Raw genomic sequence first — 23,895 nt, 5'->3', positions numbered from 1 at the left:
CTTAACAGGATATAAAGTCACTGAGGCTTATCATGAACTGCAAATTGATCAGCATGGTCATATCAAGGATCCATTTAGAGAGATAATAGGCACTGAGGCTTGGAAGACAGGCAGAGGCCAGATGATGAAGGTCCTTAACAAAAATATAAAAGCTTGTCCCTATGTACATTCTCTAAATCAAAGTTGTATCTAATTTATCTGGCATCAATATTTTATTGACTCAGTAAATTTAAATAAGTGAATTTGGTTAATATTTCATTTAAAAATCATGAGCTTTAACATAAAAAAATTCATATTTTTGTCTTCTCTTTAAAAATCAGAAGACATGCCTAGACTCAAATTCCCATCTGGCAGGAGCTAAGATGAGGTTTCCACTTTCAGATGGAAGATAGGCCCTCTAAGCTTCATAGGCAACCCCTCCCATCCCCACAGACCCATGATTTTATTCCCAACTCATTTATGTTATATGGCTGGCCCCTAAAGGCATCTACATTTGCAAGTCTTGCTCTATGCCCTGCTGATCCAATCAGATACAGCTTCTTAGAGTAAACAGAAATAAATACTGAGTTTGCACAGGAATTATTATGATTTTAGTGGTTGAAGAAATCTGTATTCACCCTCTGAAGCCATGGAAATACACAAACAAGCACATGAAAATGACTTAAGCAAACTCTCTAGAAGCAGCCAGGCATACAATTCACCACCTCAGCAAGACAAAGTAAAGATCATGTTTATAAGTGAATTCTACCTGTTACTTCTAATGACTCACACCCAACTAAAAAAGAAAATTCAGACAGAGTAATCCCTCAAAGAACCCAATACCATTGTGCATAACAACAAAACTTACAACATATCTCAAAAAAAATGTAACTTAAAAAATCATTAAACTATTAAATGACATAAAAGACCTAAATAACTCAAAATCCTTGCTATTCCTAGATAGGAATATTTGTTATTGGGTGGAACCATATTGCCATTTTGGGGGGTCAAAATACTGGCAATATCACATGCTTCAACCTACAAGTAAATGTGATAATTTTCCCCAAATTATTAATAAATTCAGTACAATTTCAAACAACATCCCAACACTGCTTTTTATAGAATTTGATAAGGTAAACCTGAAATATTAAATAATAAAGAGCCAGGAAAAATCAGCCCATTTTGAAAAATACATCAGACTATACCAGATATCAATATGTATTATCAAGTAATCATAAACTATGTGGTACAGGTATAGATAAACAGGTCATAGAAACAAAACCACTAGTATATGGAGATGTGGTATCTGATGAAGCTGGTACCAAAACTCCATAGGAAAAGAAGAGGGGCTGGGGATGTGGCTCAAGCGGTAGCGCGCTCGCCTGGCATGCGTGCGGCCGGGTTCGATCCTCAGCACCACATACAAACAAAGATGTTGTGTCCGCCGAGAACTAAAAAATAAATATTAAAAATTCTCTCTCTCTCTCTTTCTCTCTCTCTCTCTCTCTCTCTCTCTCTCCTCTCTCACTCTCTAATAATAAAAAAAAAATTTAAAAAAAGATGTGTCTGCCGAAAACTAAAAAAAAATATTAAAATTTTCTCTCTCTCTCTCTCTCTCTCTCCTTTAAAAAAAAAGGAAAGAAAAAAAGAGATTATTCAGTAATTGATGATGAAATCATTGGTTATTTACATGGTAAAAATTAGATCTTTACCTTACACCATAAACACACCCCCTCCCGAGAAGAAAAATCCAGATAAATTTTAAAACCAAATAAGGAGAAACAAAACTCTAAATAAATCTAATCTTTTAGATAGATTTTATGAAAAAAAAAGTATAAAAAGGGAATGCTTTATGACATCGTAATAGAAAAAGTTTTTGTTTGGGTTTTTCTGGTATCCGGAATTGAATCTAGGAGCACTTAACCACTGAGCCATATTCCAACCCCTACCCTTTTTCACTAAGGTGATTACAGTCTCTCTAAATTGCTAACACTGGCCTTTGACTTGTGATCCTTCTGCCTTAGCCTCCCAAGTCACTGGGATTCCAGGCATGCTCCAACACGACCAGCAATAAGAAAAGATTTTTAAAGCAAATAATAAAAATCACAAATTACAATAGAAAATATCCAACTTGATTACACTAAAATTTTATAAACTTTAAAGATAAAAATTCACCATAAAAGAACTTAAAAACACTGCTTATAGGATTGGAGAAGACCAGCCACATGTTTAACCCACAGAGAATTAGTATCCAAACATATAAGAATCCTAAAATCACTGAGAAAAAGACAAATTAAGCCTACAGAAAAATGGGCAAATGGATATGATACAGCAATTAACAGAAAAAGTCTGGCCATTTAAAATGTTCCACCTTGGGCTGGGGATGTGGCTTAAGCGGTAGTGCGCTAGCCTGGCATGTGTGCGGCCCAGGTTTGATCCTCGGCACCACATACAAACAAAGATGTTGTGTCCGCCGAAAACTAAAAAATAAATATTAAAAAATTCTCTCTCTCTCTCCTCCCTCCCCCCCACTCTCTCTCTCTTTAAAAAAAATTTTTTAAAAAATGTTCCAACTAACTAGTAATCAAGGAAATGTACATTAAAACCACAGAAACATACCATTTCTCACTCATCATTTTGCCATTACTTAAAAAGTATAATACCAAGTATTGATAAGTATATGGGGAATGGCAAGCTCTTGCTTATTGGTGGTTCGGATATAGACTGATTCATTTTGAAAGACAATTGGTAATAATTGAAAATGGGTATGCCCTATGAACCAGCACAAGGTACACAATACTGTGTGAGATGTTCATTGCAGCCTTCTTTGTAAAAAAATAAAATACAATCTACAACTATCCCACAGGAAAGGAGTGGATTTTAAAAACCTGTGGCCTTTTTATACAACGGAATATTACATATTAATTTTAAAAAATGAACTCTATCTACATGTATCAACAAGGATAAAAATTAAAACACCGATGAATAGAAAAACACAAGTTGAAAAAGGATGCATACTGTATGCATCCATTTAGAATTTTTAAACACAAAATAGTATTATATATTGTACATAAATACTATTCATGAAAAGTATAAAAACATGCATGAGAATGATATGTACCAATTTCAATACAATGATACCTTCTGGAAAGAAGGTAAAGGAAAAGATAAAAGTATAAATTTGGGCTGGGGATATAGCTCAGTTATTAGAGTATTTGCCTAGCATGTACAAGGCCCTGGGTTCAATCCCCAGCACCAAAAAAAAAAAAAAAAAAAAAAGTATAAATTTTATTTAATGTGAGGGAAGTAAGGGGTCTAAATAAAATATGGAAAATGTTGACATCTGATAGTCTTAATGATGGGTGCATGGGTTGTAATATCTCTATACCTTTTAAGTTTTGAAAGTAATTACTACACAATAATTAAAATTAAGTCATAAATAGAATCCTTGTTAAAAAATTCACTCTTCAATGGAACAGAACCTCTATCATAAGGATTATTTCATTCAAAGCAAGGATCAATAGGTTAAGGCAATATAGAAATTAGAAACAACTGTGAATTATGTGTGGGCATAAGATAATAAGAATAGTTATTGTTCATTGGTGTGAAAGAGAACTAAAAAGAGTAGGGAGTGAGGAAGGGCCTGAGTTAGAGTTCTAGGTGGCCCATATGATGGTGATGCATCAGTGTTTTTGTGCCATTAGTTAAGAGCATAATGTGAAGGCAAATCAGAAGGAAAAGCTTTGCTCTTGATTCTGAACATCCTCCCACCCTAGCTCCTCTCCTCAATGTGATGCAAAGAGGAATCTGTGCCAGACACAATGTTAGCTCATTAGCATCCCATTACTGCCTTATCACCTCCCATAATTACAAATCTACTTGGGTAAAATCCAAATCCTTTGACTTTATTTTCATGTTGTTAGCTTTAAATTTGGATTTGAGCAAGAGAAAAAGGACTGATGTTTCATATCTCCTGCAAAGGAGATGATGGTAGGTAGCAAGATAGCTGCTATATCATAAATGCCCAATGACCCCCATCATGTATTCTCAAGCCATACTTTTATTTTCTATTATTGCCACTTACACAATACCCTACACTTTTCAAAGCTTCAAATTTTTCACTTATCTATTTCAAATGATCCTCATACTAATGCCATGAAATAGGCAGAGCAGGTATTGTTCTCATTTTACAGATGGGGAAAACAGCTCCAAAGAATATCAATGACTTAGCCAGAGCTATAGTGAAGAGCTCTCATTTTTTCCCATTATCTGGGCTTAAAAACATTCAAAACATCTTGGATTCACCTCTTTTTATTCCTGTATCCAATAAAGAATCTGTCCCTGCAGGTTGTTTCTACCAAGTGTCTATTTCCATTTCTTCCTCTCCACTTCATTTCCCAACATCCACGTTGGGGCCTCATCATTCCCTGAGTGAATTACAGCTGGTGAACCAGACTTCCAGATGCCACTCTTTCCTCATTCCAATCCATCCTGCATTCTCCTTCTAGACTAAACTTCCCTAAACATCACTTCCATTATGTCATTTCCCTTCCATTATGTCAGTCCCTTCTTGACTCCTTCTTCTTTTAACCAAGAATCAAAAGGACTCCCCAACCAAGATTTCAAAGCTCTCCTTAAAACTCACCTTTTCCAGTCACTACTCAAAGTAGGTGCTTTGGAAATAGAAATGGTTAACATACATTTGAGAGAATATTTGGAGAATGCAAATTTTTCAAAAATCATTTTTACGTATCAAATCAGCCAAGTTTTGTGTTTTTTATTTTTTCATATAATACTGCTCAATATTGGCAGAATGATAAAACAGTCTCTTACCCAATGCTGGTAGAAGTGCTGACTTGTGTAATCTTTTTGGAAGACAATTTGATTATGTGCATTATGTTTTTGACCTACAATTCTGTATCCTAAGGAAATAATTAGAAATGGCAACAACAAAAACCTTATGCCTAAGGACGTTAATTTACTGTTATTTAAAATTATGAAAATTGTACATACATGTAATTAATGCCACTCATCTATCATGTCTTTTACTGGACAAATTCAAGAGCCATCATATTTTCCATCTCATCCCCATACAGACTTACATGCTTCCAGGGGCTTTTCACTGCACTTAGAATGAAATCCTAAGTCTTTACCATGGCCTACAGGGTCATGAAGGATCTGGGCTCTGCCTAGTTCTTGTTTTCATCTCTTCTTTATTTTTCCCCCTCTTCAGAGGTGGAAACCAGGCCTTGCACATGCTAAGCAAGTGAACTGCATGTGAGCTACATCCCCCATCCTAGTTTTTCATCTCTTCTGCTGCCTTACTTTGTGCTAGCTACAGTGGTCTTTTTCACATTTCGCAAACAAACTCTATCCTGCCTCAAGGACTATAAATTTGCTGCTCCCTGTGCCTAAAACACCATTTTCCAACTTTTCAGATGGCTCGTTCCTTCCTATCTTACAGGTCTCTACTCAAACATCACCTTCTTCGAGAGTCTTCTCTGAACACCCAATATAAAATAGCCTTCCCTGCGGCTCAGGTTGGAGCTCAGTGGTAGAGTATGTGTTTAACATGCATGATATCCTGGGTTCCATCCCCATAACTAAAAATAAATAAATAAAATGAAATAGCCTCCTCACCCTTCTTAACCCATGATCCTCTTTATTTGGTTTATTTTCTTCATATACTTTGTTGCTACCTGAAATTACATTATTTATTTGTAATTCTCCAAAACTAGAATTTAAGCCCTTTGTAGGCAAGAATTTTATTTGCCTGTTTATTATAGGTCTAGTTCATAGTAGGAGCTCAAAAATATTTGTTTTAAGAATGAACAAAAGAAGTGCACTTAAAAATACTAAAGGAACAACATCTGAGAGGAGGTAAAATTATAGCCGCTTGATCTTTTTACTTTTTAATTTTCTTTTACATTTTTATGCTTTTAAACATTTCTCAAAATTTATACTTTGAGTCTATCTTTTGTAATCAAACAGAAACTAGTTAACAAAATATAGCCTATACTCTGGTCAAACCCATTTTATTACTAATCAAGAACAAGCCCTCAGTCATATTCATTTCAACATCATGCCTTTTCTCAGGCCTTCTTTTCTTCCTTCACCTTGGCCCAAGGGCCACCTCCTCCATGCAGCCTTTCTTGATTACTTCCATTCTTGTTGATCTCCCTCCCTTTCTCAGCCCTTGCACTTGATTGTATATGTTGTGCTACATTTACTCATACTCATTCATTAAATACTTTCTGTATATTTTCTGTGTCTTGAAGCCTTTCAGGTGCCTGTGCATTCCTAGTATTCCTTCCATCACACCGTGCTCTGTGGTACTTAATACTTGCTTTTACCATATGCCATGTTGTGCCATTCATTTTTACATTTATTAAGAAGAAACTGCTTTCATTTTTACCTTAAGGTTGAGGAAACTGAAACTTTAGGAAGGTTAAGTAACTTGCCTGAAGTGAAAAAGGCTATAGTGGTAAGGCATGGATTCAAACCCAGCCCAAACTCTTTGCCACTATGCTATGCAACTTCACCAGGCTATATGACAAATGAAACATGATTTCCTTTGACCCATAGGCCACAAATGTGCTTTCAATTAAATGCATGATATTGGACAAGTTATTTGACCTTAGGGAATCTCAGTTTCATCATGTGTGAAAAATACAATACCACTTTGCAGGGTGTTATGAATGTCAAGGTATGTTGAATTGCATGGGGCTTAGAAAAAGCCCCATGCTGGGAGTGAATGTAGTTGTTAGTATTAAATATGCTATTTTTGATACCTACATCTTTAAAGTAGGGAATGGCAGCTCCCCCTCACTTCTACCTACCCCATGGGACAGCCACATCTCCATAGCTGGGATCACAACTTTCCTTGGTGAGGAAAGTGCTAGCAGAAAGCCTGGACAGCCGGAGAACAAATAAGCAGGGCTGCCCCTGGTTAATCAGAGCTCAGATTTCCTCCTCCAAACTCAGATGGATAGGAAGACACTTGAGTTGAAGAAGTTGTTTTGTTTGTCATTCAGGTCCACTAATCTAAACATCTCTCACTCCTCAGGAATTATTTTAGGACCGGGAAACAGCACACTGTTTATTGAAAGAGTCACAGAGGAGGATGAAGGTGTCTATCAGTGCAAAGCCACCAACCAGAAGGGTGCCACGGAAAGCTCAGCATACCTCACCGTGCAAGGTAAACAGTGCATAGGAAAGCAACAAGACACTGTTCAGACACCTATTTCCCTGTTTGTTTAACTTCCCACCTCCCAGTCCCCTGCTGCCTGGCGCAATTTGTTCCTTCCCTGGTCTCCTTCTCCTGCCTCCTGCCCCTCTGGGAAGGTACTGTCTGTTTCTGTCTGGTGAGGCACAAGGCAAAGCCCAAGATGGCCAGGCTAAGCACATACAATCTGAACCATCCCAGCAGGGGAAGTAGTTCCTGGAAGAAAAGAATTCCCACTGCTGACAGCATGGTTACAATGACCCACAGAGAATGGCCTGAGTGGCCCACACCTGTGAGAAAGAATCCAAGAAGGGAGGGAGGGAAAAAGGAACCCACACTCTTCAAACTGCTCTTTTTTTTTTCCTTTTCAGATTCCCAGAAATTAGATATGTGCTTCTTGCCCCAATGTTTTCCTAAGCTGGTTTTTAACATGAATAGGCACAAAATATTATCAGGGAGAAGCAACACATAATAAACAGACCACATTTAAGAAAAATATTCCAGTGCTTCCTTTTTCTGGGCCTCAGAAAGTTTGTTGAGTGGCAAAACACAAAAAGGCCAAATTTTGCCCTTTCTTTGGCCATCTGGCTTCCATTTAGAAAACAACTTAGACTCAGTTTCAATTCTCCAATGCTAAGAATCATCCAAAAACATAAAATTTACAGCATCATAAAATATCAAATTGGTACCTCTCAGATGTAAATATCAATGGCATTTTGAGGTCTGATATGAAAAGATGGAACTTGCTCAGAAGCCTGTTTCCAAATGCTCACTACTGTACTTCAGAATATGCAAGTACTTCTAGAAGAAGGATTAAGAAGAAAGCAATGAACTTCAGTTTTTTTACCCTGGAAATGTAACAATGCTTAGCGAACATAACTCTGAGAATTCACACTTTCCATTCTTTTCTAGGAGATGTTTTAGAGTCTCCTGAAACTGAAGTACCACAAATTTATATTTTCAGGAAAAGTGAGAGGGTAGCATTCCCCCAAAGACTTTCAATAATATCCCTGCTTGCCTCCCAAATGATTCAAAACATTCTTTTCAACTGTTCTGCTCACACATAGAGGAAATGTGCATCTCGCTTGAATACTTCCTTTTCAAATGGTTGCTCCTATCTTTTAAGAAGGACTTCCAATGTGACCTTAGGAGTGGTTACCTCAGGCCATGGAGAACAGAGAGCAGGAAGGCCCCCTATTATCAGATCAAATGCTATTTTTCCCCATGTATTCACAAGAACCCCATCAGATACACAGAACAGTTACTATCAACCTCCAAAGGGATAGGAAATGACTAACCTAAATCACAGTCAGGCAATCCCAGACCTGAAATGGAACTAGACTTTTTTCTTGGACTGGATTTAACCCACCACATGGCAACCCTGCCTTGCTATTTCTGTCTTCCCAGCTTCTCTTCCAGGGAAAAAGGGTCAGCAATGACTGGACAGCTAATGACTTGGGAGAAGCTCCGGCATGAAGCAGAGTTGTTTATGCAAGTTAATAGGCCTCCCCTTTTCTGCTGATCTGGTTTTCAGAAACCACTTCACTTAAAACTGTGCTTTATTAGATCTACCCACCAAGCAAGACCACTACTCCTCCTTTTGCCATAAGGTTATTCTTTCATTGTTCAAGGGCAGATCAGTGACACTAAGGAGACCCCCAGACTGGATTAGAGCCAGCACTGTGGCCACAGTGAGCCTGCTTCACCATAGATGCCAAGTGTGGCCTTTGTTCTTCATGTTCATCACACAGCCTAGAATGTCTTCTGTCCAGGCTCCATTCCAATTCCAGCCAAATTCTTCTTATCCTCCAAGGCCACTTTCAATACTTTCTACCTATCCTTCAGGATGAATAGCAGAGTCACATCCTCATTCTCTTCTCTGCTCTCCCACATCATGGTTCTAGGCATTCACAGTACTTATTTATATTTGATTATTATTTCAGCCTTGATCAATGCTTCTCTTCCTACTGAATTGTAAGCTTATAAAGGCAGGAACTGTCTGATATTTCCTTGTATTCCATACCCATGCCCAGTGTTCAGCAGGAACCATATTTATTTAATATCTGTGTGTGCAGGTATTGTGCCAGACAACAAACAGTGAGCCCTCCAGATTCACAGGCCATGAATTCCCAGATTCAACCAACTGGTATAAAAAATATTCACAACAACAACAACAATAAAACCCTGCATCTGTCCTGAACATGAACATTTTTTCTTGACATTATTCCATAAACAATATAGTATAACAACTATTATACAGAGCATTTATATTGTATTAGGCATTATGTCATCTAGTGATGATTTAAAGTATACAGGAGAATGTGTGTAGGTTCTATGTAAATACTACACCATTTCATTTAAGGAATTTGAGAAGCCCGGGGGGAAAAAACTGTTTTGGATACCAGGATGGCAGTACTTAACCCTATTAAATCTTACAAAATCCAAAGAAGTACACAGTGTTATTCTCAACCTATGGATGGGAAGATGGAGACTCACAGAAGGCAAACTGCCCCAAATCACAAATATATGGTGAGGCTGAAACTTAAGTCCATGTTGGTATTAACCTCAGGATGTTTCTACCTTTCCCCACTCTTCTTATTCTGAGAAGGAAGGTGTCAGCAAGGTCTTATAAAATTGAGCATTTGCCATCTTTCAGTTATTCTGTTGTTTTGGTTTCTTCTCTAAGTGCTTCTTAATTCCTTACACTAATTCCTTTCTCCTCTAACATTATGCTTTTCTGAAAAGTCAGACAACAAAGAATACTACATCACTGAGAATTTCTAAAAGACTGTAGAAGCCTCTTGAGGAAAGCAGAGAGAGTTTTCACTGAAACTGAACATGTTGGCTGCCATTATAGATGTTCTGACCCCTATCATCTCTTGACTTCATCTCTCACCTCCCAATCCACCTTCCTACTTCTCTCCACCTCCAACAGTCCAGCCCCCAATAAGAGTGGTCCTTTTCAACAAAGCTACCTTCAAGCCTGGTATCTCACAGTGGCTCCCAACTGCCCAATGCCCTCCTCCAGGCACACACAGCCCTCTCTTGGCTCCTTCTCCAGCCTCATCTCTCACTCTTCCCCACCCACCTCCAACACTCCCTAAACACCTGGGAGTCCCTAAACACACTCATACTCCTCATGGCCTCTCTGCCTTTCCCCATCTTTTTCCTGTCGTCTGAACGACCTTCCCAATTGTTCTGCCCCTGGACAATCCCACTACTCATTCTTAGAGATCCACACTTGCTCTGGTATATTCTCAATTGACCTCCTACTTCAACATCATTTTTTCCCTCTGTGCTCCCATAGCACTTGATAGGTTCCTTGAAGGCAAAGCTTGCCACTATTTATTATTCATTTTTTTTTCATTCTAGAGTACTCAATAAACATTTGTTGGATTTACTCTATTTAGAAAACCACTATTTTATGTCAGAAAAAGGAAATACATCAACATACTGGTTTAGGGCAAAGAGAGAAGCCACATTCAATAATCTGTTAACTCAACAACTTACTTATCTGCTCAGAACTATGCAGAATATAAAAGTGTGAGCCTCCCTAACCTTGGTGTACTCTGAAAACCCAGTTAAAGTAAGGTCAAGGTGCACATGAACCATGTCAACAAACATTTTGAGCTCTCCCAAGAACAAAGAAGAAACACCATACTACACAATGCCACTAGGAAGGGCTAAAGGCTTTCATAGAGACTAAGATATGAAGTATGACTTAATACTGTGTCCTCTAGAATGGTAAGGTAGAAGAGGTTGAAATTGAGATGACAGCAAGTTATGCAACAACTTTGGATATCCCTCTTGACAATAACAAAGCCTAAATAATCCTAGCTAGTCCCTACTGGCTAGTCCATTGCATTTTGTATGAAACTGATACTTCCATCTCCCAACCTCTTCTCTGTTATGTGGCACAGAATGTGGCCTTATCCTCTGAGCTCTTGTTTGTAATGTTTTCCCCTGCTTTCAGAACAATATCTGTATCCAACCTCTTTGCTTAAAAATTATGGTTAGCTGAGAAAACAGATCACCTGATCTGCAATCATGAAAACACTTAGGTTCATTTATAAAGGAAACATAAATAAATGGAGCCATTTATATGAATAAGATAATTTCTGAATAATGCAAAAAACATTTTTTTAGGATATTTAACCTAGAAAAGAGATAACATGGGAACAACATGTCTGTTTTCTTCAAATACTTACAGAGCTTTCTGACACAGGCATTTAACTCATTATTTGAAACATCAAGAAGAATAACTAGAACCAAGGAAAGGAAATGGTAGTAAAGTTTCCAGGACACAGGTTCAGATCCATATAAGGATATAGTTTGGAACAGGAAGAATTTTTGGAAGTTGATACTACGTGGATCTTAGGAAATCCTGAATGTATGAGTCAGGTGCATCACCTTGAATAGAAGTACTTTAGGCTCGTTGAAAAAATTTAGGTTCATCATGGGATGTGGTTTCAAAACAGTTGACTATAATTATCTGCTCAGTAATTTTACAAATGAAATTGGATTCTTACTCTAAATCATTACTCTTATCACCCTGGTGACTGTAAAACATTACCTAGATTTACACTTGATTTCCTGTTAGATGCACATGGACCCTTCAGACTGACCTATCTTGTCAAATTGAGTTTAGGAAATGAAACCAGGCATACAAGTTGTGTCTGTGGCTATGTTTAACAGATTGAAAGAGGTTCAGGAATTAGCCAGGAAGGAAACTGTCTGCTCTTTTTATTTCCTTTGAAAAAGGATTCCTATACTCATAGATAAAACAATGTGTTATTTTTGATCTGAAAAGGATGAATGGACGGTGGAGTCAAAGTAGCTTCTTTAAATAATCACAGGTCTTGTTTGGTTTGGACCTAGCCTAAGCACAAGTGGAGTTTTCAAAAGGGAAGTTCCAATATTAAGACCAACAACAGAACTGTTCACAACCAAAACCATTTCTGAAATTAACATAGCACTCAACAGCCCACAGAATTCTATGAGACTGTTACAATGAAAGTGTAACACATTTTCATTATTATTGCAATGAATATATACAAAAACTTTCTTATAGCAAATTTAAGCCTTACTATATTTCAACAGCATTTATAATTAGGAGAAAAATAACTTGAAGAACAAAAAAAAGTTTTTTTGAAAATGATTAATGGGTTCAAAAATGACAGAAAACACAAAACGACTGCCTTGGGATCTTGCATTCTAAATACCTGGCACAGCATATAGGTGTGATTTGCAAAGTTCATGCCACAATAATTGCATATTAACATTTGAGAAGGGACTAGAGGAGTTATATACTATGTTCTCTAATAAAATTCCAAGGTCAAGAATAGAAAAAGCTCAAAATCAAATTGTCTTGGGTCTGCAGCCACTACAATTTTATCACCTTTGGTCAGCTTTCAGTTCATCTTTGGCCCTCTTTTGGTCCCTGCCTGTTCTCTACCTTCATTCCCCTCTCCCTGAATCCTGCCCCCTATTCTCTCCCCTGGTTATCCTGGCACTGAGGAAGGATGTAATAAACTAATCCACATGACCATGTTGGGGACTAATGTTGTTTCTCTCGTGGGTGTTATAATTTCAAAGGAATTCCCAAGGAGAGAAAAGTGCTCAAATAGATGAATTAATTCCACATAGGAGGACTCGGGGCAGGGATACACAGGACTTTTTACTTCAACTCTAACATAAGGCTGGCCTTGGTTATGAATTCAAAAATGGTGACAGAATTTAGTTAGGGTGACTTGAGATCTTTGTAGGCAGTTCTTAAGGCAAAATAATTCAAAAAAAAAAATCCACCTTAATTCTTCCTGTGGAAACTAGGATGGTGTAAAACTGCACAGGGCATCACAGAATTGAGTGTTAGGCTTAGTTAGCAAACTTGGTGTTGGCCAGGTGAAGGTCTGGTCCTAGTAATTATACCTTATGCTTATTAAATATGCAACGCACTGTTTTAAGCAAGTGTGTACACATTACTTAATTTTTTGCAATCCTACGAGAAAATACAGTTCTCTGAAAGTAAGAATCTAGGCACAAAAAGGTTTAATGATTCGTCAATATCAGGGCTAGGAAATGGTACTGAGTTTGATCCCCTGTACCCCCCCCCCAAAAAAAAAAGAAGAAGAAGAAGCTAAAGAAGCTTACTAACCCTTAGAGGATTGTTTTAAGGATTAACATAGTTAATATAGTATATATCATATGATAAAAAAACATTATAAGTTATTAGCTAACATTATTGTTAGTAATATGATGTACGGATCCCATTTCAATACAACTTTCTGTATTTTACTCTTCTGAACTTAGTCAGTAAATCACCCAAGTGGTATTCCAAACCACACAATTCCTGTTTGGCTGAGGGATTTGGTTTGTGGTATTAAAAACTAATGTCATAAATAGCAATTTTAAACATATTTACCTAAATTACTCTTGAAAATGTACTTCAAATTTAATCTGAATACAGTATTTCCACACATCTGTCCTAAGATGATTCCAAATCAGCATAAACAGGTTCCTAAAAAACCTCAAATTAAAATAACAATAGACGCAAACTAAACTAAACTACCCTGTGGTGTCATGCAAATTTCACAGGAAGGTGGTAGCTCAGCAGTCTGCACAAAATGATGGATAGTTGGGTCAAATCTAATTAGTTTTAGGGAAAAAAAAAATTGTGACACACGCTGTATGTTTGGATGGTTGGAAAAAATAAATCTTGCCCTGGTGGACTTAAAAGTGATAAAGGGGGAAAAAAAGGAACAGAGGAAGCCTACCAGGTAGGGGCTGTTATCCCTGCTTTTTATCAATCTGGAAATGGATGCAGAGTCCTTGATCTACAGAATGGCTACTCAAAGGGTCACATGATGGCTTCTTGCCCATTCTTGATGAAATGTGTACTTAGTCCCTAAGTCAAGGCAGGTGCTGGGGGCCAAGGTACACGGGTGGTTTGCTTCTTGAGAAACCATCTGGAGCCCACTGGCTCTACTGTCTGGGACTCTAGCAGTTGGGTGCTACACAGTACCAGGGCTGTATGCTGCTGCCAGACCACATAACTCAGGCCATGTGTACAAGAAGCCTCCATCACCATCAGAAAGGCTCAGGCCACTGCACAACTGCAGAGACTCTAGACAAGACACAGCACACTTCAGAATTCAAATAACCCTGTATGGCACCTGCCCTTCCTATTTCTGAAGGAATGACATGAAGCCTGAGAGGACGACTCACATGGAACACTGTACGACAACATCAGCAATCTGTAATAAAAGGCACAATTACCATATACTCTTCAAATTAGTTATATTCTTCTAAGTATCCCAAATAAAAATAGTCCTGTACTGTGTCTTGAAGCTGGCCTTTGACACACATCACATGGGAGCGATGTCCCTGAGACCCAGCAGAGGCTTCTAATTATTATCAAATCCCACCCACATTTCCGCTGGCCTCCTTTCCCCTGCCATGCACAGCTGGGCTATTTCATGCACTGAGCTCATAAGCTGTCATTGGTAAGTGAAGCTGGATGTAGTCAGGCCAGTATATATATATGGACATCTGACTGCAGAGAAAACACCTAAGGGCTTATTATTTAAATCAGCCTGTGAGCATAGGATATCCTGCTGGTGGCATTTCAAATGGATAGAGATACAGCTATCAAAGGGGATACAGCACAGATGCTACATTATAGACTGTAAAACTCTTTGTTTTATTTATATTTTTATGAAGCAGTACTGAATATTATCAATATAAGTAGGTCTTTCTTGCCTAATACATGTTCATCTTGAAGATAATTTCAAAGAGCTGATTCCTTAACTGTGTCTGCACACAAATACAGTCAAGTCCTTCTGGGAGGAATTTTGCTTGAGTAAGGACTGTGGAATCAGACTTTGGGGGTCAGCTTCCTGCCCCACAGAATGCAGTAGGAAAGTTCCCACAACCAGAGGGGGCCTCTCACAGCACATTCCAGGCGGGAAGCATCTGCAGAGGTTCTTTGCAGACAGTGCCATGTCTCAAGATGCTATCAGCATTTGTGACAGCCAAAGCCACTGTGCCATGCCCTGAGAAGATCCAAATCAAATTCCATAAACTTATTATTTGCAGCATAAGCAAGGGTGTGTGCACGCATGTGTGTGGATGTGTGTGTCCATATAGCAATGCAGCATTAGGCCTTACACTGTAGAAGAAATCCACACTCCTGAGTTTACAATATTCCCATCATCAGGACGCACAGTGAGAGAAAAGCTTATCTTACTTTGAAACCTCTATAAGGAAGTTGTTCTCAATCTCATGAGGTTCAGGGAAACTTAACCACAAGTTGACAAAGAGACAAATGAAGCCAAATTCATGAGTTCACTGACACTATTTTCAGGCTGTCTCCTATTTGCCAGGCACTCTTCCAAAAATGGGATACAGCAGCAAAAAGAAAACCATGATCCTACATTCTGTTGTTTCACTGAGAACTCTGAACATACTCATCAGTTCAGATCTGAACACCAACCACACCCTCTCTCTTACCATTATATACCACTTCCTGGAATAAATCTGGGACATAAGTGGTGGTCCACATACTTACTAAATTAATATGTGGGAACAGGGGTTTATTGTTGTTATTTTGTTGTAGTTTTTGGTACTAGGGATTGAACTCAGGGAAACTTAACAGCTGAGCCACATCCTCAGTCCTTTTTTTTTCTGTTTTGAGACAGGGTCTCACTAAGTTGCTTACAGCCTTGCTAAATTGCTGAGGCTGGTTTTGAACTTGCAATCCTTCTACTCTCAGTATCCAGAGCTGCTGGGATTATAGACCTGTACCACCATGCCCAGCAGACCAGGGATTTGACCTTGAACTCCCGAAAGCCTCCATGAAACTCTTTGGAGACAAAAAAAGCAAAATAATAATATATCCATTCATCTGAGGAGTTGTATGAATAAGATGAATAAGATATGGCCTTAGCTGGAAAGCTTGGGAGAAAAAGTATGGAGATCCAGAAGAGCTAGTGTACTTATGTATTTATTTAGATTTAGGTACTGGGGATTGAACCCAGGGGCTTTTAGTCACTGAGCACCACCCCCAGCCCTTTTTAAATTTTTTTTTTTTTTTGTAGTTGTAGATAGATAGAATGCCTTTATTTGTTTATTTTTATGTGCTGCTGAGGATCGAACCCAGCGCCTCATGCATTCTAGGCAAGCTCTCTGCCACTGAGCTATAGTCCCAGCCCACTGAGCCCCCTTTTTATTTTGAGACAGAGTCTCGATAAATTGCTTGAGGACCTTGCTAAGTTGCCGAGGCTGGCTTTGAACTTGCAATCCTCCTGCCTCAGCCTCTTGAGCCCCTGAGATTATAGGCTTGTGCCACTGTGCCTGGCAAGCTAGTACATTTAAAAAGTGGTAAGTATTTTGGAGCAAGTGGGAGGGCAGCAGGAGGTGAAACTAAAGAGATAGCCAACATTGAACATAAATAACCTAAGCATTTCAAGTTTTATTTTTGATTTTGTCTTTGTTTTTAATTGAGGTATTTCTCATGCATGCTGGGCAAGAAGTCTGCCACTGAGCCAGACCTCCAGTTCAGGATTTGGATTTCTATCTTGGTGATGACGGAGAGCAAATGCTGAAACTAAGGCAGAGGAGTAACCAGACTGAATTTGTGTTATGGGATTACCACTCTGGCTGCAGAGGTGGAGAAGACACAGCAGGCAGTTAAGGCTAGGTGGGAGACTACCACAGTGGTCCAGATGAGAACTGTTAAGGCCTTACTTTTAGATGGTGACAATGGGGAGGAGAGGAGATGACAAATTCAAAAGCTGTGGAAACAGAATGGGAAGGACTCTGTGAGGGACTGCATGGAAAGAAAATGCCAATTTCCCCTCTATACTAAAAGACACTTTGTGGTGGGGAATGAGGCCTATAGGAAGTGATTAATATGCACTTGTAAAGGCCAAAAAGATAAGAAAGGAGGAGGAAGTGGCATGCTCTTGGAGGCATAGTGGTTAAACATGCAGAGTCAGATAACCTAGGTTAAAATCACAACCCCACTACTTTCAGGCTGTGTGACTTTGGGGAAATGGCTTAATCTCACTGTTTCAATTTCCTCACTCATAACATAGGAATAATGTAGTTTGTGGGACTGGTGTGTTGGCAAATGGATGCATGCCCATTCTACTCAATATTATCGTTTTGCTATCTGCAGGATTCTAACGTGTGTTTGCTATGATTCAGGATAAAAAAAAAAAAAAAAACTCCAATGACTCCAAATGTCTGCAACATTTAGTTCTAATCATCATGCAATACACAGTTCTGTGACCTGTATCATACTGCCCTATCATCTCCCAGGTCTGGGTCTTACACCATTCCTGTTTCCTATCCTGCCTTCCTCTGGTGTTTTAGTTAGCTTTTTCACTAATGTAACTAAAAGATCTGACCAAAACAGTTACAGAGGAGAAAAGGTTTGTTTAGGGGCTCACAGCTTCAGAGTTCTTAGTCCATAGAAGGCTGACTCCATTCCTTGGGGCTCGAGGTGAGGTAGAATATCATGGTGGGAGAATGTGGTGGAGGGAACTCATATCATGGTAATCAAGGAGCAGAGACCCCAAGCTCCAGATATAAAAAATACACCCCACAGCCACATCCCCACAGTGAGCCACTTCCTCCAGCCACAACCCCACCTGCCTCCAGTTACCACTCAGTTAATCACATCAGGGATTAATTCACTGATTAGGTTAAGGCTATAGCCCAATCATTTTTCCTCCAATCCTCTTGTATTGTCTCATATGTGAGCTTTTGGGAGACACCTCCTATCCAAACCATAATACCTGCCTTAATCTCTGCACATCATAATCCATTTCAAATACCACTTCTTCTGGAAAACATTACATTTAGAATCTCTGAAGCTTTTAAAAATCAAATTTCTCTGTATTTGCCTTAAGTCTCCTGGTAAGGTTTGAATGGGCTTCTTGGCAGTGGCAACTCTCCCTTACTCATTTTCCCTATTTCCTATGGCACCTATCTTTGCTTTAGCAAGATTTAATACATCTTTGTTGAACTGAAGTTTGGACCTACAAGATGAAGCATTTATGAAATTGAGATTACTACCACTTACTTCACAGTTCACAGGGTGGTTGTGAGTGCTTGGCATATAAAAGTATCATCATTCACATCATCATTTCTAAGAAGAAAAGGTTTCACTTGTTCTTGGCCTACCATAATATAACCTGTCTCATTTTAATGAGTTGGAGGATAATGGCATTATTTTAGAATTCCTGGAAAATTGGCCACCAGAGTCAATACATAGGAAACCACAACTGTGGCCCACCAGGGATTCGTTCCTTAACAAATACTGGAGGCATCGCCTAAAGACTATGCATTTTTTTTTCTTTTCAGTCTTGAAGGATTCGTGCTCAGCTCTTGATCTCTATAATCTTGGGAAATGAGGTGACTGGGAAGGATACAGCAATCACCTCCTCTCACCTTAGCCCATGCAAGCCAACTACTGATGACGTTTGAAATAGAGCCCCAGCTGCAGGGAGCAGGACTGTGGGTGGTTTGGACTGGCTTCTCCAAAAGGACCAAGCAGGCAATCGTGACAGTCCTTGAGTTTTATTTTTATTTTTTAAATCTACTTTGAAGAATTTTGTGAGTCCCAAAGGAACTCTTTTATGTCATTTTTTTTTTCTTTTTCTTTAGAATTTCCTCTAAAACTCATCAGGGAGATTTAACATATTCCAGATTTAGCACTTTAATGGGCTTTTGTTTCTGCCTTAATTTTTCCCCATTTTTAATTTTTCCTCTGATTTTTAATTAGCTATCTCTGGGATTACAAAGTTTGCAAACTCAACAGCAGAATTTCCGGAAAGTCTTTCATGTATGAGTTCATTATGGTAATACTGTGTACCCTGCCTCACTCAGAACATAAGTCTCAGTCTCTGAGGTTCATTCTGCACCAGCGGACTGTGTTCACCAGGATAAACCACTTAGGGGCACTGGCCTTTTAACAAAGGCACAAAAAAACTTAGTTTCAGTTCATCTTTTTATCATCATCTTGGTAATTTTCCTCTCTCTAGGAACCTCAGACAAGTCTAATCTGGAGCTGATCACTTTGACATGTACCTGTGTGGCTGCGACCCTCTTCTGGCTCTTGTTAACTCTCTTTATCCGAAAGCTGAAAAGGGTAAGAACATATCAGATGAAGTTCTCTGCTCCTTTTTACATAATTTTCTAAACTGCCTGATCTGCTGTCTAGAACAAGTACTACACAATGTTAGACTCTCTTCTTTCCCTTCCTTCTAGTTCCTATCTCTGATATGATGAACACTGAAACAAGATAATGAAAATATCTCTAGACAGTGGTGTGTTCAAGTGAAAGGCTAAAACAATGAACAGATAAATATTTCTCAGGAATAGAAGGATGTCTTTAATCTAAAAAGCTTGTAATTAAGTCTTTTTTGTTTTGTTTTTGGTGATGGGGACTTTGCACATGCTAAGCAGGCATTTGCACATGCTAAGCAGGCATTCTACCACTGATCTATACTCCCAGCCCTGTAATAGCATCTTTAAGTTAAATTGAGCTTGGGTTCTGTAAATTCTTCATTGCCTTCATCTCACACTCTGCTAAAAAAATAAAAGTAAAATTAAAACCCACCTTTGATTTGGCTCTCATAACATCACAGACAAATAAGGACACTTTTATTCCAATACCGTTTGGATCCCACCGTAACATTGTATCCAGTTGGAACTCAGAACATCAGAGTTCTACAATTAGACCTGCAATACAACCTGCTTCTCTACGATTCAGTGGGAAGACTAACATTCATGTCTCAGATATTCACTGTCACCTCGTTTGGTGCAGAGTGCTAGGCTCTGTTCCAGGCTCTCTGGTGACAGTGAAAAGAAAATGCTACAGTGTGCAATCTGGAAGGAGACTGACTTGAATCAACCATACAAATTTTAAACTGCAACTCTTATGCTAGCAGAATGATGTCTAAGAGGGGCATTCAGGCAAAGAATAGAGGGAAGAGTGTTGAAAACAGAGGGGAAAACATGTCTGAGGCTGGGGCAAGGGAGGGGAAAATAATGAGAATGAGACTAATAAGAGGTCCAGTAGGACTTCAGTGGTGAGAGCAAATAGCATAAGATATGAGGGTAAGCTGGCAAGGCTAGGACCCGGCCGCAAAGGCTGGCTAGGGAGGGACTTGTAGGCCATAGTACGAAATCAAGTCTATATTCTAAATGCTATGTCAAGGGCTGGGGTGGTGGCTCTGCAATAAAGCCATTGCCTACCGCGTGTGAAGCCCTGGGTTGAACCTCAGCACCACATGTAAATAAATATAAATAAATTTTAAAAAGGTATTGTGTCCAACTATAATTAAAAAATAATTTTTAAAAAAAAAAAAAAGCTGTCAAGCCTGTGGATGGAGGGATGTTAGGCAAAGGTTGGGGATGGTAAGTGTGACAGATATACATCTAGAAAGATTATTTGGGCTTCAGTGAGGAGAATGGACCAAAGGAGCGAGAGTGAATAGAAAAGCACCCAGGAGAAGACTTACAATAAATAGTTAAAGTAAGAAATGATGGTAGGGATGACCAAATGATTCAAGTTGAGAAATATTTAGGAGGTAGAATGAATAGGACTCAAGAAGGGTCAAGGAAACCTTTCTAGAGATTAACCCTTATTAATGTGACAGGTCTCATGGGAAGCGGTTTATGTAGCATCTCAGTTAATCCTTTCCAAAATATTATTCTCATTTATAGATAGGAAACTGAGGCTCAGAAAGATAAGAAAACTGGTTTAAGTTACTATAATTAGAGCTTATTTTGAACACAGGCTGTTTGATATTCAAAACCCATAAGGTACACTTGATAACGTTGGTATGAGAGGCAAAGCTAGGCACCACCCTCATTGGTAAATGTGTAACATCAGGTTTTTGTTTGATTGGTTTTAAGACATGACAATTAAGGCCACTGCTTTTGAAGAAAACAAGGTCCCACAATAGTTTTGAAAGGCGAGACATATCACATAGGGAAATACATCTAACAAAGGCAAAGCTTGCCAAGTCTGTAAGAGAGGTACAAAGCTATAGGAGTTCAAAGGAGAAGAGCCGGGAGAAAAGACTTCAGAGAAAGCGATGCTTGAAATGACTTTGAAGGTTGTAGCTTGAAGGAAAGAAGCAGAAAAACACAGCAGACTCCACCCCTTTCTTATTCCCCAGATTGGGGAAGCAGTCTGGTTATTCAGCATAAGGGAAGACAGAGGAAATACTACTAGAATAATAAATTTAGACCATATTACAGAGGTTCCTTCTATTTCTAAAATTCTGTGAGATTTTGATGATGGGAAGCAAAAGATCTTTATCCCCAAAACAGAATGTCTCTAAAATTTGTGGGAGGCGAAGAGAATAAGGCACCAAAAATATTTCCATGTGGTTTCTCTAACTGCAATATCAATTTCTCACCAATAAAAACTATATCTTATCTTATTATCCCCACTCTGCTATACCAGGGTTAAAATTGTTAACTAACATTTGTTAATGCTTACTATAAACTGGGTCCTGTTCTAACAACTATACATGAACTGTTTCATTTGATATTCACAACCCTGGGAGATCGGTACAATTATTTTCACTATTTTCCAGATAAAGAAACTAAGCTTAGAGAGGTTAAACAACTTGCCCAAGGTTATGTGACTGCTCAGAGGCTGAGCTGTGACTCAAACCCATGCAGTCAGCCTTCAAGCCAAGCACCTAGTGGCTGTTCAGTGTTACTGTCAATTGAGAGAATAAATATTTTGTCAACTAACATTTTACTATCATGCTGCCCTCAAAGCCCTTGCTTAACATCTGTGTGGTGTTTTGTCTCATCTGCCATATTGAGATAAACCATAAAATTCCGTAACTATCTCATGGGAACACTATCTCCAGTTGCCCAATTCTCAGCCCCTGTCAACATTACTGCCAATGCTTCCACACTTCCTACATAAACCCAATATGCCCCATGCCAGGTTCCAGCTATCCTATTCTCTTTGAAGGCTGGAGACTGTTTTTCATAGCCTTGGCTATATTGAACATAAAAGCTACTCCAGTAACTTCTCTCATGAGCACCCAGCACCCTGAACTAAAATTTATACTGTTCTAAAGGCTTTCAGATTGATAAACCTTTACAGTCTAACACCAATGACAAATGCTATTAGTGACAAATGTGCTCTATATCTTTGATTTCTACTATTTATGGAGGCCAGGCAAACCTTTCTGCCTTGAACTATTTGTCACACATTTTCGTGATAATTTTTGTTAGAAGGAAAAATGACTCCAAGTGATGGATTAGGTGAGCTGTAATGGCCCAGATCAGTGTGAGTAAAGGCTGAAGAATGTAGTGGGTGTGAAATGGTATGTATGGAAGGGCTATCTTCTTCACTCCTCCTCTGATTCCAGTTGGGGAAAAGTCTGGAAAGCAGGGCCCCAAACCTCATTTAAATGAAATTTACATAACTTTTAGGCAAGTTATATGTGAAAGCCTGCTTCTTTCTGTCCTGCCCAAGAGCCTGCCCACAGAAATGCAAATATCGATTCTGCCAATTTTCCTATTAACAGGAAATATACACATCGACATAAATCTGACATTAAATGTAAGTCCAGTTACCTATGGTCTGACATATAGGGTACTTTCTGAGCTTGATTTGCATTACCAAGAATGCAAGCACCTCATGGTAGATGCCTGTCTTAGATACTTACTATCCTACCAAAAGCCAAATGAACTCAGAATGTGGTTGTGTTTAAGTCTTATATTACCCCTTGATCTTTGAAATAATCAACTTCTATTTCTTACCAAAGGTTAGTCTTATTGTAATCTCACCAATGGATTGTATAGTCTTTTCCAGTAGCTGAATCAACTAAGAAGTCCAGTCTACTGAGGGTTTAAACCCTTCATAAGCTATGTCCTTTCACTACCCCACAGATCCTGCATTTACTTACCACTCTGGCCTTTCTTATAAATGCAGAAAAGTCACAGTTTACCCTACTGCTGGCCTATCTGTAATGTACATTCAGCTTGTACAGAATAGCCACGGAAAACTATTTTTAGTCATTGTTTGGGATGATTTTATAACAATACCTTTGCATTTTTTAGAAAAACTATCATATAATTGTCTCAGAACAAGCATGACATATAAAGTCACTAGAAAATTTGAGTATATTTTATACAAGATAGGATGGTAGAGCTAGTACTGCAGAAATGCTCCTCATGAGAATAGTAAGGAGTTGTTTTGTGGAGACTGCACACTTTGGGGAGAGGGGTACTCTCTGGACCTGACCACATAGTTCCAATCAAATAACCCAAAGCAGCAGAAATATTATCTTCCATTTAAAATCTGAGGTTTTTCAAATTGTTTTCTTCTTGGTAACTTTGAGATCTTCTTATTTTTCAGTCGTCTTCCCAAATAAAAACTGACTATCTATCAATTATAATGGACCCAGATGAAGTTCCCCTGGATGAGCAGTGTGAGCGGCTCCCCTACGATGCCAGCAAGTGGGAGTTTGCCCGGGAGAGACTTAAATTGGGTAATATTTGTTCAACAGCCTCATGAACCTATCTGAGCCCCTACTTCATGCAGAACATTGTGCTTTGAGGGATGCAAAAGTAAATAAGATGTGGGATTCTACCCTCCAGCTGTCCACAAACTAGCATGGGAGATGTACACAGAGGTCAAAAATTCT

At 38.7% G+C, this 23,895-nt stretch overlaps 1 protein-coding gene across 1 annotated transcript in view; it reads left to right on the top strand.

The window, feature by feature from the left end:
• Window positions 1-23,895, top strand: part of FLT1 (fms related receptor tyrosine kinase 1) — a 169,955-nt gene that overhangs the window by 107,617 nt on the left and 38,443 nt on the right. Inside the window, exons 15-17 of the mRNA XM_081300650.1 lie at window positions 7,046-7,177; window positions 19,252-19,358; window positions 23,607-23,739. Coding sequence (XP_081156776.1) covers window positions 7,046-7,177; window positions 19,252-19,358; window positions 23,607-23,739 — 372 coding nt within the window. The remainder of the gene's footprint in view (window positions 1-7,045; window positions 7,178-19,251; window positions 19,359-23,606; window positions 23,740-23,895) is intronic.

The sequence above is a fragment of the Spermophilus citellus genome (genome assembly GCF_964194105.1).
Source record: "Spermophilus citellus genome assembly, chromosome: 1".
Classification (NCBI taxonomy): Eukaryota; Metazoa; Chordata; class Mammalia; order Rodentia; family Sciuridae; genus Spermophilus; species Spermophilus citellus.
This window is presented reverse-complemented; position numbering and strand designations above follow the sequence as displayed.